The sequence below is a fragment of the Aegilops tauschii genome, chromosome 3 (genome assembly GCF_002575655.3).
Source record: "Aegilops tauschii subsp. strangulata cultivar AL8/78 chromosome 3, Aet v6.0, whole genome shotgun sequence".
In the NCBI taxonomy this organism is placed as follows: Eukaryota; Viridiplantae; Streptophyta; class Magnoliopsida; order Poales; family Poaceae; genus Aegilops; species Aegilops tauschii.
The window spans coordinates 8,845,944-8,866,950 of record NC_053037.3 but is presented as its reverse complement, the minus strand read 5'-3'; the positions used below and the strand labels follow the sequence as shown (position 1 = coordinate 8,866,950).

Sequence of the window (21,007 nt, the reverse complement as noted above, 5' to 3'; positions counted from 1 at the left end):
ACTTATTGGAAATAATACATACCGATGTATGCGGTCCGATGAGTGCTGAGGCTCGCGCCGGGTATCGTTATTTTCTGACCTTCACAGATGATTTGAGCAGATATGGGTATATCTACTTGATGAAACACAAGTTTGAAACATTTGAAAAGTTCAAAGAATTTTAGAGTGAAGTGGAGAATCATCGTAACAAGAAAATAAAGTTTCTACGATCTGATCACGGAGGCGGATATTTGAGTTACGAGTTTGGCCTTCATTTAAAACAATGTGGAATAGTTTCACAACTCACGCCACTTGGAACACCACAGCATAATGGTGTGTCCAAACGTTGTAGCCGTACTTTATTATATATGATGCGATCTATGATGTCTCTTACCGATTTACCACTATCGTTTTGGGGTTATGCATTAGAGACAACTGCATTCACGTAAAATAGGGCACCGTCTAAATCCGTTGAGACGACACCGTATGAACTGTGGTTTAGCAAGAAACCTAAGCTGTCATTTCTTAAAGTTTGGGGCTGCGATGCTTATGTGAAAAAGCTTCAGCCTGATAAGCTCGAACCCAAATCGGAGAAATGTGTCTTCATAGGATACCCAAAAGAAACTGTTGGGTACACCTTCTATCACAGATCCTAAGGCAAGATCTTTGTTGCTAAGAATGGATCCTTTCTAGAGAAGGAGTTTCTCGCGAAAGAAGTGAGTGGGAGGAAAGTAGAACCTGATGAGGTAATTGTACCTTCTCTCGAATTGGGAAGTTTCTCATCACAGAAAGCTATTTCCGTGATGCCTACACCAACAAGAGAGGAAGTTAATGATAATGATCATGAAACTTCAGATCAAGTTACTACCGAACCTCATAGGTCAACCAGAGCACGTTCCGCACCAGAGTGGTACAGTAATCATGTTCTGGAAGTCATGTTACTAGACCATGACGAACCTACGAACTATGAGGAAGCGATGATGAGCCCAGATTCCGCAAAATGGCTTGAGGCCATGAAATCTGAGATAGGATCCATGTATGAGAACAAAGTGTGGACTTTGGTGGACTTTCCCGATGATCGGCAAGCCATTAAGAATAAATGGATCTTCAAGAGGAAGACGGACGATGATGGTAGTGTTACTATCTACAAAGATCGAATTGTCGCAAAATGTTTTCGACAAGTTCGGTGTTGACTATGATGAGATTTTTTCACTTGTAGCGATGCTTAAGTCTGTCCGAATCATGTTAGCAATTGCCGCATTTTATGAAATCTGGCAAATGGATGTCAAAACTGCATTCCTTAATGGATTTCTCAAAGAAGAGTTGTATATGATGCAACCAAAAGTTTTTCGGCCCTAAAGGTGCTAACAAAGTGTGCAAGCTCCAGCGATCCATCTATGGAACTGGTGCAAGCATCTCAGAGTTGGAATATACGCTTTGATGAGTTGATCAAAGCATATGGTTTTATACAGACTTGCGGTGAAGCCTGTATTTACAAGAAAGTGAGTGGGAGCACTACAATTTTCTGATAAGTATATGTGAATGACATATTGTTGATCGGAAATGATGTAGAATTTTCTGGAAAGCAATAAAGGAGTGTTTGAAAGGAGTTTTTTAAAGAAAGACCTCAGTGAAGCTGCTTACATATTGGGCATCAAGATCTATAGAGATAGATTAAGACGCTTGATAAGACTTTCGATGAGTACATACCTTGATAAGATTTTGAAGGAGTTCAAAATGGATCGGTCAAAGAAGGAGTTCTTGCCTGAGTTGTAAGGTATGAAGTTGAGTAAGACTCAAAATCCAACCACGGCAGAAGATAGAGAGAAAATGAAAGTCATTCCCTATGCCTCAGCCATAGGTTCTATAAAGTATGCCAGGCTGTATACCAGACCTATTGTGTACCTTGCCATGAGTTTGGCAAGGGGGTATAATAGTGATCCAGGAGTAGATCACTGGACAGCGGTCAAAATTATCCTTAGGTACCTAAAGAGGACTAAGGAAATGTTTCTTGATTATGGAGGTGACAAAGAGTTCATCGTAAGGAGTTACATCGATGCAAGCTTTGACACTGATCCGGATGACTCTGAGTCTCAATCTGGATAAATATTTAAAGTGGGAGAAATTAGCTAGAGTAGCTCCATGGAGAGCATTGTAGACATAGAAATTTACAAAATACATACAGATCTGAATCTGGCAGACCCATTGACTAAACTTCTCTCACAAGCAAAACGTGATCACACCTTAGTACTCTTTGGGTGTTAATCACATAGTGATGTGAACTAGATTATTGACTCTAGTAAACCCTTTGGGTATTGGTCACATGGCGATGTGAACTATGGGTGTTAATCACATAAAGATGTGAACTATTGGTGTTAAATCACATGGCGATGTGAACTAGATTATTGACTCTAGTGCAAGTGGGAGACTGAAGGAAATATGCCCTAGAGGCAATAATAAAGTTGTTATTTTATATTTCCTTATATCATGATAAATGTTTATTATTCATGCTAGAATTGTATTAACCGGAAACTTGATACATGTGTGGATACATAGACAATAGACAGTGTCCCTAGTAAAGCCTCTACTAGACTAGCTCGTTAATAAAAGATGGTTAAGTTTCCTAACCATAGACATGAGTTGTCATTTGATGAACGGGATCACATCATTAGGAGAATGATGTGATGGACAAGACCCATCCGTTAGCTTAGCATAATGATCGTTATGTTTTACTAGCAAAAGAGCCCGTGTGTTGCAATGGGAGAGAAAACATAACACACGCTCTTAACCCAACAATCATCACTCAAGACCACAATAGGTCCATCTCCTTTATTTCCGCGAGGCATCATATTTATGTTGCCGCTTATCCTCCTTCTCACCCTCGCCGGCGATGGCCTCGGTGTTCACACAAAACAACAAAAAACATGTTTGAATATGGTTAATCCTAAGGCGTCTCTCTCTCCCTCTCTCCTCCCTCTCCCTCTCTCTCTCTCGCTTTCTCTCACTCTCGCAATGAGAAATCTGTTGTTTTTTCCTGCGACATTTTTCAGAGGTATGCATTGGTAGTTTTTGATGTTTTCTTTTCCCAATATGGTTATAGTGGGGTGTTTATTTGCAATCCGGATCGCCGCCGGTATGAAAGAAAAAGGGATCTTGCGCTATAAATTATAAGTTTGCTTCCAAAACAATACTTTAAAAATATTTAAAAAGTAAAATTAACATCATATTTAGATTCCACACATTTTTCTAATAAAATTTCATATATAATATGTTATAATCGAAGTTACGGTCTAAAAGATACGGATAATTTAGAAAATCATTTGTTTGATTTAAATATATTCCAAAATAATATTTTTAATATTTAAAAATACTTAACAGGTAAAAATAATCTCATATTTATATTCTACATATTTTTCTAATCAAATTTCATATATAACATGTTCAAATCGGAGTTACGGTTTAAAAGATATGGATGATTTAAAAAAGCATTTGTTTGACTTAAATATGATCTGCGGATAAATTACCTAAAATATCAAGGGTGTTTTTGAGAAATTTAAAAGAACGGTTCCGGTTTGACTTAAATCCGAACGGCGGGTTGATTTCAAGAAAAACACAAAGGCTTTAGTGTAAAATACGAAAAAACGATTTGTTCTACCTTAAAACAGGACTGCGGGTTGAATCTCTAAAATAGAGGGGCTTTTCTAAAAACTGCCATGACGGACAACCAGAAACCCAATTTACTTTATTATTAGGTAAAGATTGTGATTGCTTTCTTCATGCCATATACATATTCCTTTGACTATGAGATTATGCAACTCCCGGATACCGGAGGAATACCTTGTGTGCTATCAAACGTCACAACATAACTGGGTGATTATAAAGATGCTCTACAAGTATCTCTGAAGGTGTTTGTTGGGTTGGCATAGATCGAGATTAGGATTTGTTACTCCGAGTATTGGAGAGGTATCTCTGGGCCCTCTCGGTAATGCACATCATAATAAGCCTTGCAAGCAATGTAACTAATGAGTTATTTGCGGGATGATGCATTGCGAAACGGGTAAAGAGACTTGCCAATAACGAGATTGAACTAGGTATGAAGATACCGATGATCGAATCTCGGGCAAGTAACATACCGATGACAAAGGGAATTACGTATGCTGTCATTGCGGTTTGACCGATAAAGATCTTCGTAGAATATGTAGGAACCAATATGAGCATCCAGGTCTCACTGTTGGTTATTGACCGAAGATGTGTCTCGGTCATGTCTACATAGTTCTCGAACCGGTAGGGTCCGCACGCTTAACGTTCGATGACGATTTGTATTATGAGTTATGTGTTTTGGTGACCGAAGATTATTCGAAGTCCCGTATGAGATCACGGACATGATGAGGAGTCTTGAAATGGTCGAGAGGTAAAGATTGATATATTGGATGATAGTATTCGGACACTGGAATGGTTCCGGAATGGTTCGGGTATTTTTCAGAGTACCGAGGGGTTACCGGAACCCCCCAGGGAAGTATTGGGCCGACATGGGCCATATGGGAGAGGGGAGGCAGCCCATAAGGGGTGGTCGCGCCCCCCTCCCATAGGGAGTCCGAATTGGACTCGGGGAGGGGGCACCCCCCCCTTTCCTTCTCTCTTCCCTCTCCCTTCCCCCCTTCCCCCTCCATGAGAAGGAAAAGAGGGGTGGCCGAATCCTACTAGGACCTGGAGTCCTAGTAGGACTCCCCTCTCCTTGGCGCGCCCCTGGTGGCCGGCCTCCTACTCTTCCTCCTTTATATACGTGGGCAAGGCACCCCTTGGAGACACACCAATTGTTCCAAGCCGTGTGCGGCGTCTCCCTCCACGGTTTACTCCTCCCGTCATATTCACGTAGTGCTTAGGCGAAGCCCTGCGCGGATCACATCACCGTCACCACGCCGTTGTGCTGACGAAACTCTCCCTCGACCCTCTGCTGGATCAAGAGTTCGAGGGACGTCATCAAGCTAAACGTGTCCTGAACTCGGAGGTGTCGTACGTTCGGTACTTGATCGGTTGGACCGTGAAGACGTTCGACTACATAAACTGCGTGAACCTAACGCTTCCGCTTTCGGTCTACGAGGGTATGTGGACACACTCTCCCCTTCTCGTTGCTATGCATCTCCTAGATAGATCTTGCGTGAGCGTAGAAATTTTTTGAAATTGCATGCTACGTTCCCCAATAGAAGACCAGAAGGAGCTTCAAATACAGAAGCATAAGTGTTGAGAATGTCTTGAATCTCAGCTGGTAATTGTGTTTGTTCTGGTTTTTTGAAAGACAGCAGCGATAACAGCTCAATCATGGCCAATAGATTAGGAGTAGCATCTTCTCCCAGTAAAGTGATAGGAATTCCATTGAGGTTGAAAGATAACCAATGCTCAGCCCAATCAACTTGCATGGGACTATGGGTGGCTAACCAATCCAGTCCCAGAATGCCATTATAAGATCCCAGTGGAAAAACCTTAAAGTCACTGGTAAATTTGTGCATCAGTAGACCAAGATCCTGATAGTAGCTGTTGGTTGCAGGGAACTAAATTTCCATTGGCAACCTTAACCAACTTAACAGGCATGGGAGAGACCCCTTTAATTTGAGCAGCAACAGCACAATCTAAGAAAGAGTGAGTACTCCCAGAGTCTACTAGGAAGGTGAGTTTGTGACCTTGCAACTGAACTGTTTATTTCATTGTTGCAATTGCAGGAACAGAAGGATCTCCCAATGCAGCAGCTGAAATGCAAATAGCATTGACTTCACCAGTACTCTCAGCTTCAGTGTCACTGGTATCTGCTGGCATATTTTGCACATACTCCAACATCTCTTGTACAACATGCAGCTGAACTTCCTGTTTGCAACGGTGGTCTCTTGCCCAACGCTCTCCACAAATGAAACATAGACCTTTAGACTTCCTGTATGCACGGAGAGCTGACCAACGGTCCTCAACTGGAGCTGGTCAATTTGACTCAGAAGCATGTCTGTCCTCAACAATTTTACTAACAGCAACACCGCGAGCCGAAGGCAGGAAATTCTTCTTGCTGTGAGAAACTGAACTAATTGAAAGCGACGGCTGTAGAGAGTGATCATCCAGTTCCTCAGATAGTATAGCCAAAGCATATGCCGAATCCAAGTCAGAGGGCTGCTGAATACCCACCAGTAAGCGTACCGAGGGAACTAGACCTTCCATGAACCCGGTGACATAGTGTACTTGACTGGGGTTAGGCTCATAAGCAGTTAACTGATCAAATAGCTCAGAGAAACGTTCCACGTAGTCTTCCACCATACTGGTCTGACGGATGTTAAACATTTGCCTGAGGATGTGCTGGTGCTTGTTGCGGCCAAAACGAGATTGCAATAGTGCACAAAATTCAAGCCATCCTACACCCGGAACGCGGTGCTGGACTGACTCTAGCCAACGGGCAGCTGTTCCTTCAAATAGAGAAGTTGCAGATGGAATCCACTGGTGCGAAGGAGTATTCCAGAACCTGAAGTAGTCCTCACAGCGCATTTGCCATAGCTTGGGGTTCGATCCATCGAATTTGGGCAATTCAATCCGGGGGCCAAAGCCAGATGGATCCACAGCGAAGGGTCGAAAAGTTTCTAGAGTCTGATTCGGCTGCCTGAGCACAATCTGATCATGTAATATACTTCTAGCTGGTGGTGGAACGTACTTGGGGGTAGGAGTACGCAGATCCACCTCAGGTCGGAGTCCTTCCTGACCCGCTGCGCCGCTTCCCGGGGCCGTGGACTTGGTGGTGGCAGACGGGGGCCCTTGCGAGGTAGGCGATGCGGGCGATGACGCGGTCCGCGGCCATCTCCCCGCACAACTCGTCGATGTCGACTCCGAGGGACAGCTTCACGTCCTCATGTCGCCCCGATAGCTGGTCGAGTTTGGAGTCCAGCTTTGCGAGCGCGGAGACCATCTCCTCGCTGCCCTCGGAGGATCTCTTGGCGAGGGCAACGTCGAAGTCGGCGCGAAGAAGCTCGTAGATCGCCTTCGTTTCCGGCGAGATCCGCTCCATCGCCTCAGTTCGTCGGTGATCTGCTAGCCGCGTGCGGTGGTGGTGATGAGGCAGCTCCAGGACGGGGCGGCTCTGATGCCAGGTTGTTAGGGCTCCACAACAATTACCCTCAACTATCCTCCATTAACACCAATTCGAGCTACAAGTAGAGATTCATGGGGAGATCAGAGGAGGGAGGAGGAGTTCTGCTGTTACAACACAAAAGGGGAAAGTAGCTATCCTGCCAGCCGTTCGCCAGCCACTCACACGCTATCTACTGGTTTAAGTATCTTGCCCACATGGGCCCACTCCAGGCCAGCCAGCCGAGCCGGCAGGCGAGGCTGCCGCTGGGCCGGCCCAAGTCCTGTACTTGATCGCTTGGCGCTTCTGCATCTTGATCACTGCTGCTGACATATCTGTAGGTCCATTTCATACTCATTTTCGAGAAAAAAAGAAGAAATATATGTAGGTCTATATTCGACTTATCAATAAGGGTAGTTTATGTCGTAATGTGACCCCATAAATCAGAATAATGTTTTCAGTCAACTGGATTTCTCAGCAACTAATTTTTGTGTGCCAAAATTTTATGAACACAAAAGGGCTGTTCGATTAACCGTAGGAAATTTTGCCACTTTTATAAGAAAAAGGCTGTCCGATTAACCGTAGCACACCGACAGGTTGGTCAGCGTATTTATTTGCCAGAAAAATATCATTATCGGTAATGAAAAAGACAGTTATGGACTTTTGTAGCTTTTTCTTTCACATGACTTTCCAAGCATGAATGTGAAGCCATGTCGATAGTTTTCCCTTTGCCCATGACAAGTTACCTCCTACTGTACCTTCTTCAGGAATAACAATCCAATGCCTACTTGATGGATGTCCGGTCCATTAATTTTATTTTAATAATATTTGCGTTTAGGTGCACATCCATGAACATTTTGAGGAAATAAAAATGCACAAGCACCTAAACCCTAAACCCGACTACCCACTCTTGATGTCCATTTGTTTCTAGATATTTACATATGACGGTATTATGTGCGTTTTAAAATATATACGTGGAATGATATACATGTTTGTCTAATTTTTAAGAACTTGATACACATGTAGTTTTATGGACTTTAATCTCTTGCCCCTTTTTGGTGTGTAACAGGAGCAACCATGCATATATTTTAGTGCTCTCTCTGATTCATATTAATAGTCGCTGATTTAATACATGTTATACTAAATCAGCTACAATTAAAATGGGTTGGAGGGGGCATTATTTTCTGCAAAACTGATTTTTTGATAAATGTACTACTACGACAAAAAGAATATCATTATTCAGTCCTCCCTATGTACCAAAATGTAAGATCTTTTTTGATACGAAGGCAGTATCAGAAAATGTCTCATATTTTGATACGGATGGAGTACATGAGAGCGATGGTTCCATAAGATGGGACAGACACAACGTCACCGATTCCCTGTTGCACATGGACAGTGAGCCGTGACCACCTACTGCAAAGTACTGTTCTGCACTCCAACTCTTGGACATATTGATGCAAATTTTCGGTCTACTTGCTCTCACGCGTACATGTTTTTTGATACTTTCGGTCAGTATGTGTGCACATGTTTGTGGCCAATGGAGAGGTTTGGATGGGAATCCAAACTTTCTGCTACCTTACCTTGCCTTAACTTTGTCGGCACATGCTAGCTCTCAGTTTGCACATGCACGCAGCTAATCGGATTCTAATTTCGGACCAAATTACGAAGCGCAGGTTTAACTGGAAAGGCCGAGGTGGCCGTCCACAGATGAAAGCGTAGTGCGGCATGGCTGCGGTGTAGCGGTACGTACTGCAGCGTACCCGGCTTCCCATTACTGCTAATCATCATTAAACTGATAATATGTGTGCCCTCTCTAGAGAAAAATACAAGGGATACTGAATGAATCCGTACAAAGTCATACTGAGATTTTTAAAACCTACTATTCCCCCCACATGTAGATATGTTCTACAAATCTGTAAAATTTCATTAAAAATAAACTAATTTGAACGCCATACAAAAGAAAACAATCTTATGACACAAATTAATTAGGAAATAGAGGAGTTCATGAATGATAACGGATTGATGAACTTTTTAGCACATAGTTCGAATTGATATCTACTGAAAAATCAAACATAAGATTTTTAGATTCAGAAATGATGTTTATGGCTTTCTCTAAAAGGCTCGATGTTGCCCGAGTTCTGTTTATGCACTGTCGGTCGTAAGTTGTGACCTATCGATCAATGATATGCACACGTAGCGTTCTGCTTGGTTTTGTTAGAAAGCACCACGACGTGTGACAAGCAAGTGGTCACACTCATCACAGGCCAAGCCACCATCTTCGGCCGACGTGGGAGCGTAGAATACACCATACAGCTAATCTCGGAATTACAGGTGGAGTTTATACTCAACGCCTCTGCAGGTAATGTGTTGTAGGTAGAACATGCATGCATGTTTCATGTGCGGAGAGGGGCGCCGACGTGGGGCACACATGTGTGTGAGTGTCGGACGGGTCAACGCGAGCAGCCAACGTATACCGTAACATGTCCTGCTTATTCCTTTCTTGCTTGGTCCAGCTATCATCCGAGAGCTGTCGAGGAACAAGTCCTCTTGATTGTACTACTCCCTCCACTCACAAATATGTAATGTTTTGGATATTTTAAAACGAACTATATACTGACCGAAATAAGGGAACAAACACACTGACTGAAATGCATATATACATCTGAACCAGAAAAATATTAGAACATCTTACAATACTGAACAGAGGGAGTACCTTTTTTTAGGAAGTTATACTGAAATTTAATACAAACCGTTGCCTACGAGAATTACCTATGTACTACACGAACGAAACAAACTTTCGCCGCACTCTATAGGTACAGTAAATGACCATGTCCATACAATTAGCTCAGGTACCGAAAGGAGAAAACTAACCTTGCTGGGCAACAGAAGCTCATATAGATTATAAACAAGATTCACGGAGCACATATGCGGCAGCTAGGTTCGATCCTGTGCATGTTCCTGACTTCCTGGAGTAATAGTGCTCCCCTCGTCTCATAATATACGGGTGTTTTTGTCACTAGTGTAGTGTAAAAAACTCTCTTATATTATAGGACGGAGGGAGTACTTTACTAGCTAAATCAACCGTTCAATCATCAGAAGCTTTTCAAAGTTGGGAGCCAGTTGGCAGGCTGTTGTAGTAGTTGATGCATGTGAGCAACCCAACGGCCCCAAAGATCATGCAACGTGGACGTCTGTGCAGGTGGTTTCAGGTCGACACATATAAAATGCAAACCGCACCTCCATGCTAGGGTGCAACGGTGCAGCGACTTTTCGTGCGGACCAACACCAAATGAATTAACATTAGAAACCATGTTTGTTAGTGACCCTAACACAAACTATATAGTACCATAGTACATTCTACGTACAAGGGTACTGTTAGCACTATCAACCCCTTCATAGTTCCTGAACTTGTTGGTAACATGCGCTTAGAATGGATGAATCGTATTGTAGACGCATGCATGTGATGTGCTTAATTAAACTGTGCTGCACTTGGTGGGTTGTAGTGGGCCCCTGAACTTATTAACCGGCCGTTGCGATGTCATGCATCATCGACTCATCCTGCTTGTTTCTTCCTCCGTTCCTAAGCACAACACAAGTCTTTTTAGCGATTTCAACAGAAACTACATACGAATGAATCTATACGTATTTTAGAGCGTAGATTCATAGGAACGAAGGGAGTACATGGTTGTCTCCGAGCAAGCTCTCGACTAAAAAGGTAGCACGTTAATAGGAAACAATAAGCGGGGCTAGCGGGACTGATAGCTGAGCTTCATTTTGAACACTCCACACTGACTGAGATTTCTTGGGCCAGGGCTCATCCCTCCCCTGCCGCCACCCGCGGGGCATCGGGGAGGGCCTCTGATGTCCGCCACCAGCAACCCTCCCCCTCCCTCCTCCACCCTCGCCGCCGCCAAAGGGCGCAGCCGGGCGAAGCCCGACTGGCGCCGGCGCCGGCGGGCTTGGCTTCTCCCTCGCGCGGCGGTGTGGCGTGGGCCGACCTCCTCGTGTCAGGGCGCGGCGCCGGGCGCGGGGTGCCGCGGCGCGGCGGCGTTCCGGCGTGCTTCTTCGGCGCGGACGTGGCGGCGGCGTGAAGAGCTGCGTGGCGGAGGTGCGTGTCCGGGCAGCAGCGGTTGTTCGGCTGGCGGACGGCGGGGGCCGCGGCGGCTATGGCCGGTGGGTCTTCTCTGCTTCCTGGCTGTAGGGGCCGGCGGCGGTGGTGCCCTGCTGCTAGCTAGGGCTCGTCCAGGGCCTTGGCAGGGCGGAGCGGTGGGCGTGCCTTGCGGGCTTCGGCAGTGCTGCAGCTGGGGTTTTGCGGGCAGCGTAGCGTGGTGGTGGCGGCCTTCTGCCCCCGGAGATGTGCCTATGGTGCGCGGGGCTGGGCGGGCGCAGGTGGTGCGGCGCCGGCCACACGCACAACGGGGTCGGCGCAGATCTAGGGTTCGTGCTCGGGCGGACCAGATCGAGGCTCGGGGCGGATCAGAGCTGCTGCTTCGGGTAGGAGGTGTCAGGCCTGGCTTGGGATGTGCTCGCGGTTCCTTGCGGGCACGGTGGTCGTTGGTGGTGGTCGGGGACATGCTTCTCCGTTGGGAAGATCGGTGCATATATCTTCCTGAAGACGTCGTCTTGGTGCTCCTCGTCGTGCCAGGGTTCCGGATGAAGACCATAGTCCCTTCTGGACTCGGCAGCTGCGATGCTCTGCGCCGTTTTCTCTCCTGGGAGCGTTGTCGTGGAGCTTAGATGTTTAGGGAGTGTGTGATGCTGTACTCGGTGCTCCCAATGCTTTCATTTGGTAGCGTAGTGTCTACGTGATTCGGTTATCTTAGGATCGGCATTGTATAAGGGCTACCTCACCATCTTGTATCGTCCGGCCGTGTACTCTGTTCGGTGTGCTTTATATATAAAGCGGGACGAAAGACTGTTTTGAGATAAGCGGGGCTAGCTGGATCGATTGCATCAGTACGTACGTTAACACGAATTGGAGTGCACATCAGAATTAATCATAGTACTAGTAAGACATGTACTACCATATAATTAAGATGGTAATTATAGATCGCCTCCTATTTAGAGTCGTGTTGAGTTGTGAGTAGCATGCATGCAAGCACCGATCTATACGAAGAAAGGTATATGTACGTATGTATGAATGCTAGTGTACGTACGTAGGCTATTTAATCCGTCATCGAAACGAGGAAGTACACGGTTACTAATCTAGCCGGGAGCTCCAAGGAGGTGTGACAAAACCAAAAATGGGATGGACGGCCACCAACTACTCCCACCCGGACCGGACCACACTGTCGCGTTCGATCTTGACACTACACAAATGCACCGTCGGTTGATCGGCTCAAGACTACAAAGTAGATCGTGAATGTGATCGGACTGACAGATGAATCTCTAAACATGCACTTTTCTGAAAGGCATTTGCCGTGACTTTTGTGCGCCGTTGACGGTTCTGGCCGAGGGAGGCCGAACCAAGGTTTCACTGGCAAATTCGCACTCATCCTCGGCTAGATCAACAGATCGACCTCCTCTGTCATCCAGCATGCCCATGGATGACCTGGGCCACCGGGAAACCATACGACCGGAGCCGCACCACCGCCAGGAACCACCATCCCGCCTGGGTGAGCCATCGACGGCGGAGGGGCCGTCACCGCTGCGCCGCCGACGCCGGACGACGCACTCGTTCAGGACACCCGTGCGGATATTCATGACAACCGCATCCCGGAGCCGCGGCGGAGGAATGCCCCACCGCCGCCATCATCCCCCACCTGGGCCTTGCCCCGCGGAGCTCCGGCGGCGGCGAGGAGAGGGGCGACGGCTCGAAGCCCTAGATTGGATCGGGTGGGAGGGGGTCGGGAAGGAGGAGATCAGCAGAGAGGGGGTCGAGGAGAGGGGGGCGGCAGCTCGAGGAGGGAGGAGATCGGGAACCCCTGCTCTCTCGTGATAGAGCTCAACAATGTAACTTCTCTCCACAGGTAAAGCAAAGTCTTCGAGAACGACGACATGCTCACAATGTGCCCACTTTGTTAGCTTGACTCGATGGGTGTCTGGTAATTTCCAACTGGATTCTTTGCTAGCACAGGAGACTGTACTATTTTTGCCACTGGAACTGAAGTGTCAACAGAAAACACAGTATTCTTGATAGATACTTTTATTTGTGCCTAGAGCTGCTTGCTACGGACCTGGATCGGTTAATAAAATGATAATCCTCTAGCACTTCGGTTGAATAATTAGGCATTTTCCCGTTTAGTTTAATCCAGAAAAATAATGGATAAAACATGAATAGCAATATATTGATGAAACTAGAAACTAGCAATAATTTGTTGAGACTAGTCATACAATCAAAATCATAAGCAAAATGCATCATATCCATGTCAATTGCTATTAGCAATAAACCAAATGCTAGCCCTAACAGTGAGGATAAGATGGCATACGGCGCAGTAGCAGAAGGTGCAGATGTCCCGATCGTCATGTCGCTGAAGAGGTCCTTGACGTCGGGGAAGAAGTCGTCGTTGGGGAACTCGTCATCAGTGATGTCGCCGTTTGCAGCCACGATGAACAAGACTCCAGCAGTCGCGTAAGGACGCTCCCCAAAAACCTGATCGCCCCTCTCCCGTACCGGATCACAAGAGGCGGGGTTTCGGAGGCCTGCTGTCTCACTCTCCGGTGCACGCCAGGAAGCGAGATGGGAAAGAGGTAGACGGTGCAATGCTCTGAAACAATGCGAAGAGTTGTGTCTCGTTGGAAAGAGGAGCGACCTCTTATAGGAGCAACGAGATGAAACTGAAATGGACGCACTAATTCTCATTAAGGAGAGGAGAAACAGACGCACTAAAATCCTATTAAGTGGTCAGTTTCGTCTCCCATTAGTAGGCAAATCGTTTCAAGTTCTTGCATGACAAAATATGCTAGTACGCACGGTATGAAGAAACCAATGTACTAATGAAGAAATGAAACCAAAACCAAAATATTGATGCCATCAATGAAGAGATGAATGTCATCATTCACCACCATTCGGTTTCATTTTCCACTAGTGCAAATATTTTAATTTCTTTCTTGTCATGCATGAACGTGCCACATGGGCCTATGGGATTTTCCTAGAAATTATTGGATATAACAGATGGTTTAAATCCCAATAATTCTAACAATCCCCCACCAGATCCCAGAGGCACATCAAGTTTGCCTATGGTTCCAAAACATTGTTTATATACCGGTGTTTCGGTGGAGACTGTTAAGTTGAACTTCCACCTAGAACTCCACGCTACACTCGTTCACAACTTGAATAGTGGACTACGCCTTGAACTGCAAGGTTTGTGAAAACAAGTTTCACGTAAAAGCCTTGACCGATACTAGACCGCTGAAAACTTTCCCGCGGGTAGGAGCATATGCGTCATACTCCGGGGCCTCTTCATGAGTTTATTAGAGAACACTCAACTCTCACAGACCGCGACGTTTAACAGTCTAACTCATATAGATGTGTTCTTTCTAGATGCTCTGTAGGACAACATCTTTGCCTACCCAAGCCATTCAAAACACATTAAGATAAATATCAGCCTACCATACAGATTAGGAGAGAATTGCATCATAACGGAGTGGATTTTTTGTCAAATAAATATTCTCCTCTCAGTTATCCAATAGTTTGTCTCGCCAATTCTAACTCACGGGATCTCCGATCACAAAGAATGGGTTACCACCATGAACAACTTATGTAGTGGGTCTCAATCTCATCTCTTTCGATGCATTGTCTATCACATTTCGTGATAAACCCTTTGTGAAGGGATCTGCCAGATTCTTCGATGTGTTTATATAGTCCAACGCTATAACTCCGGAGTTTCTCATGAACCTGAAAGATTTCAGTCTCCTTCTCACGTGTCTTGATGACTTCTTATTATCCTTAGAACTGTTTACCTTGACGATCACTGTTTGATTATCACAGTTCATTAGAATAGCTGGTATTGGTTTTTCAACCACCGGCAAGTCCATCAAAAGTTCTCGAAGCCATTCTGCTTCAACTGTTGCCGTGTCTAATGCTGTGAGTTCTGCTTCCATTGTTGACCTTGTTAAGATGGTCTGCTTGCAAGACTTCCAGGAAACAGCAGCACCACCAAGTGTAAACACATAACCACTTGTCGCTTTAAGCTCATCAGCACCAGATATCCAATTAGCATCACTATAACCTTCAAGTACTCTTGGATACCCGGTATAGTGAAGCCCATAACTCGCAGTACCTTTCAGATAGCACATTATTCTCTCAAGTGCATGCCAATGAACATCTCCCGGGTTTGAAACAAACCCGCTTAGTTTACTCACAGAAAACGAGATGTCAGGCCTCGTAGCACTAGCTAAATACATAAGCGAGCCAATGATTTGAGAATATCTCAATTGATCCTTTGTTTCTCCCTCGTTCTTCCGAATTAAAACACTCGGATCATAAGGTGTCGGAGAAGGTTTGCAATCTGAATATCCAAAGCGATCCAGAATCTTCTCCACATAGTGAGACTGCAAGAGAGTGATCCCACCATCACAACCTCTTAAAATCTTGATGTTCAAGATAACATCAGCTACTCCAAGGTCTTTCATCTCAAAGTTTTGATTCAGAAAATCTTTCACTTCCTGAATGACCTTGAGATTTGTTCCAAATATAAGTATGTCATCAACATACAAACATAATATAACTCCTTCGCCCCCACCATGGCGATAGTACACACACTTGTCGGCTTCGTTTGCAACAAAGCTCGTAGATGTCAAAGTTCTTTCGAACTTCTCGTGCCACTGCTTAGGTGCTTGTCTCAAACCATACAAAGATTTCAACAATTTACACACTTTTCCTTCCTGACCATCTACTACAAAACCATCGGGTTGTTCCATGTAAATTTCCTCCTCCAACTCTCCATTTAAGAAAGCTGTCTTAACGTCCATTTGATGAACGAGAAGATTGTGTGAGGCGGCCAATGAGAGTAGTACTCAAATGGTGGTCAATCTAGCCACAGGCGCATAAGTATCAAAGAAATCTTCACCTTCTTTTTGGGTATAGCCCTTGGCAACAAGTCGTGCCTTGTACTTTTCAATTGTACCATCGGGCCTAAGATTTTTCTTAAACACCCACTTACACCCTACAGGTTTACACCCATAAGGATGATCAGTGATCTCCCATGTCCCATTAGCCATGATAGAATCCATCTCACTACGCACAGCTTCTTTCCAGTAATCAGCATCATAAGATGCATAAGCTTCTGAAATAGAAGTGGGAGTATCATTCACGAGGTACACAATGAAATCTTCACCAAATGACTTTGTGGTCCTTTGTCTCTTGCTCCTTCTAGGAGCTTCATTGTCATCCTTCTCAGAAATATCTGTGTGTTTCTTCTCGGAATGTTCCAATGGAACAGTAGGTCCAGGAGTTGTCTGTGACCTCTGACTAGATGAGCTAGGCATATCCTTCATAGGAAAAATATCCTCAAAGAAAGTTGCATCATTCGACTCCATGATGGTACCAACATTCATGTCAAGTACCTCAGATTTCACCACTAGAAATCTATAGCCAATGCTATGGAAAGCATAACCCAGGAAACGCAATCAACTGTTTTTGGCCGATGCTTACGCTTCTTGGTAATTGGTACATTGACTTTCGCCAAACAACCCCAAGTTCGTAAGAAGGAAAGTTTAAGCCTTTTCCTTTCCCATTCTTCAACGGGATAATCTCTTTATTCTTCGTAGGAACTCTATTTAGGACATGACTTGCAGTCATCAAAGCCTCCCCCACCATTCCCTGGAAAGTCCCGATGTATCTAACATGGCGTTAACCAAATCAGCTAGAGTTCGGTTCTTTCGTTCGGTAACCCCATTTGACTGGGGAGAGTAGGGAGGCGTCCTCTCATGTATTATACCATGTTCCTCACAAAATAAATTGAACTCATTGGAAAAATACTCTCCACCGCGATCCGACCTAAGCCTTTTGATCTTTCGATCGAGTTGATTCTCTGCTTCGGCTTTGTAGATTTTAAAGTAGTGCAAAGCCTCATCTTTTGTTTTCAACAAATATATCATGCAATATCTAGTAGAGTCATCGATTAGAGTCATGAAATATCTTTTTCCACCTTTTGTCAACACACCATTCATCTCACAAAGATCTGAATGTATGAGTTCAAGTGGTGCCAAATTCCTCGCCTCAACAGTCGCATGAGACTTGCGAGGTTGCTTTGCTTGCACATAAATTTGGCACTTAGAACCTTTGACAATTGTAAATTTCGGGATTAAACTCAAATTTGCTAGCCGCGTCATGACACAAAAGTTAATATGACAAAGTCGTGAATGCCAAACATTTGATTCGGTTTCACTGCAAACATGATTAATAACTTTAGTGCAAAAGTCTGACAAAGATAAGGGGAACAAGCCTCCGCTCTCATAGCCCTTCCCAACAAATTGTCCACACTTAGATACTACAACCTTATTGGACTCAAATACCAATTTATAACCATCTCGACACAAACAAGAACCGCTGACGAGATTTTTATTTATAGCAGGGACATGCTGCACGTTCTTTAGTCGCACGATCTTTCCCAAAGTAAACTTCAGATCGACCGTACCAACACCATGAACAGAAGCATGTGTCCCGTTTCCCATCAGCACGGGTGTAGTTCTTGCGACCTGATAAGAAGAAAACATTTTTATGTCAGAACACACATGTACATTGGCACCGGTGTCAATCCACCAATCTGGAGAATGACATACTGAAAGGATGGTAGGAAATTTACCATACCCGACATCTTTCATGTCAACATCGCCAATAACAACATTAGCGGTCTTGCTATTGTTCTCATTCTGACGCATGTCCCAGCGGTCCTTGCAGGATGAAGCCCAATGTTCTTCACTGCCACATACATGGCACTTTTCTTTCTTCTTATAATTATCCTTCTTCTTCTTGAAGTTGACAGGTTGTGGGGCTTTGTACTTGCCATCAAATTTTCCTTTGCCCGCATAGTTTTTGTTCTCGGGTTTGTGGGTTTGGAAATTTCTCTTTTGTACCAAATTGGCACTGGAATTCCCCTCATGGAAACGAGCACGTGTGTCTTTTGCCCTCGCCTTCTCTTCTACATCAAGAGTGCCAATTAGATTGACAACAGTAAACTCTTGCCTCTTATGCTTCAGAGAGGTAGCAAAATTCCTCCATGAAGGAGGAAGCTTGGCAATGATGCCTCCGGCAATGAAGTTGTCCGGTAAGACACAATTGAGATGCTCAAGTTCTTTAGTGAGCGACTGAATCTCATGAGCCTGCTCAACAACGGAGCGGTCATCAGTCATCTTGTAGTCATGGTACTGTTCCATGATATACAACTCACTTCCTGCGTCCGCGACTCCAAACTTGGCTTCGAGTGCATCCCACATATCTTTACCGACCATGATGGTCATGAATGGATCGACAATCTTGCCGCCAAGAACACTCAAGACAGCACCTCTAAACAGGGTGTCTGTAGCCTGGAAAGCTTGCTCCTGCTCAGTAGTCAGCTCTCCCTCTGGCTTGCCTTTAGAGGCGTGAAAACAGTTCATGGTGGTAAGCCAAAGAACTGCCCTCGCACGCCACCTCTTATAGTTCACGCCCTCAAATGGTGCGGGCTTGAGAGTTGCAGCAAAAGCAATAGGAGAAAATTGCCTACATATATCAGGTTTTTGGATTGTTGAATAATTAGGCATTTTCCCGTTTAGTTTAATCCAGAAAAATAATGGATAAAACATGAATAGCAATATATTGATGAAACTAGAAACTAGCAACAATTCGTTGAGACTAGTCATACAATCAAAATCATAAGCAAAATGCGTCATATCCATGTCAATTGCTATTAGCAATAAACCAAATGCTAGCCCTAACAGTGAGGATAAGATGGCATACGGCGCAGTAGCAGAAGGTGCAGATGTCCCGATCGTCATGTCGCTGAAGAGGTCCTTGACGTCGGGGAAGAAGTCGTCGTTGGGGAACTCATCGTCAGTGATGTCGCCGTTTGCAGCCACGATGAACAAGACTCCAGTAGTCGCGTAAGGACGCTCCCCAAAAACCTGATCACCCCTCTCCCGTACCGGATCACAAGAGGCGGGGTTTCGGAGGCCTGCTGTCTCACTCTCCGGTGCACGCCAGGAAGCGAGATGGGAAAGAGGTAGACGGTGCAATGCTCTGGAACAATGCGAAGAGTTGTGTCTCGTTGGAAAGAGGAGCGACCTCTTATAGGAGCAACGAGATGAAACTGAAATGGACGCACTAATTCTCATTAAGGGGAAGAGAAACAGACGCACTAAAAATCCTATTAAGTGGTCAGTTTCGTCTCCCATTAGTAGGCAAATCGTTTCAAGTTCTTGCATGACAAAATATGCTAGTACGCACGGTATGAAGAAACCAATGTACTAATGAAGAAATGAAACCAAAACCAAAATATTGATGCCATCAATGAGGAGATGAATGTCATCATGCACCACCATTCGGTTTCATTTTCCACTAGCGCAAATATTTTAACTTCTTTCTTGTCATGCATGAACGTGCCACATGGGCCTATGGGATTTTCCTAGAAATTATTGGATATAACAGATGGTTTAAATCCCAATAATTCTAACAACTTCCTCCTATAAAAGAGCAAGAGAACCAACAGTATCCAAATCCGGCGGCCTTTGAATAAGAACTACACATCTAATAGGTTTCTTCAAACCATCAATAAAACTAGTACAGATCACTGGGTCTAATTATGGATTATGAGCTAACATTTGATGGATGAGGGGATTGGATGTCTCTATATACTCATGCACACTGTCAACCTGCCTCACATGTGTCAAACATCGAATCAGTGCTTGAAATTGTAGTTTACCAAAATTAAGACAAACAAACTCGCAAAATTCTTCCCACACCATTTTCTCTATCTTCATTCCTACTGAAGGCAACCACATTTTCGCTTGACTTGTAAAATACATCATCGCATAGTCCTTCCAAGAGGCTTGAGGAGTTTGACATAATTGAAAATACTTTTCAGTTTCTCAGCATTTCTTCCTACGGTAAATAGCCAAAAACCACCATAATTGTGTCGGATAGTGCGAAAACCATCATTTCCATAAATGTTTCCTGAAAACACCGATTTTGAGTAATATGGTGCCAAGAACACTAAAACAATGATTGACCGCGTTTTGACCAGAAAACTGACAGTGGGACCCATTAGAACCACACGTGGCACGGGATAACGGTTAGAGATAAACACACCATTGGTCATTGAGCTCTCGCGAGATGGGCATATTGGTCATTCTTCGCTCAAAATGTGATGAACCGGTCACAACACTCATTTTTATGAGCAAACTGGTCATTCTGCCGTTTCCAGCCGTAACGGGCGCTGAGGTGGCATGCTGACTTGGCGCTGGGTCCAGGCACACACCACATGCGCATGTCAGATGGCGGGATTTTTTGCAAGAAGGGCCCTGGGAAGATGTGGAGCATAGTTTCGACCCTTTGAAGATTTTTTGCTCCGCTGGTGCTTGTTCTAGACAGGAACTCGACGCGAAGCTACCAAGCGATGGGCTCTCGTCCGCCGACCGCCGTGCGCTATGGCCGTTGCCGAGGCCGCTCACACTAAGATGCACCACGCCATGCCATGCCCCGACGCCACTACCACCACACACGACCTGCAGCACTGCTGCCATCGCCGTCGCGCGCCACGTGCGCCGTTGCTGCCGCCGACGAGCATGATGGCGAGCCCATTGCGTCTTTCTCTCGATGACCACTCCTGTTGTGGCGTGGTGTTCCCTCAATTGGGGTGGAGGTTCCTTCATTCGCTAGCCCGCTGCACCGCGCTCCCCCGTGCACTCTGTGGCCACATAATACGCCCGAGCGAGCCACCTAGAGAAAAAGGACATAGAATTGATGGAGCCTGGACGTAGTAGCCTCAATCCCGCAACCACTATGTATTTGTCTGA

At 45.1% G+C, this 21,007-nt stretch overlaps 1 protein-coding gene across 1 annotated transcript; it reads right to left on the bottom strand.

The window, feature by feature from the left end:
• Positions 1–17,350: 17,350 nt before the first annotated feature.
• On the bottom strand, positions 17,351–20,502 carry LOC123497480 (uncharacterized). Its single transcript, XM_045234036.2, has 2 exons — positions 17,826–20,502; positions 17,351–17,713 (listed from the first exon to the last, which is right to left on the bottom strand). Exons 1-2 carry the CDS (start codon positions 19,415–19,417, stop codon positions 17,689–17,691), a joined length of 1,617 nt encoding a protein of 538 aa, XP_045089971.2. The 5' UTR covers positions 19,418–20,502; the 3' UTR covers positions 17,351–17,688.
• Between the last annotated feature and the right edge of the window lie 505 nt (positions 20,503–21,007).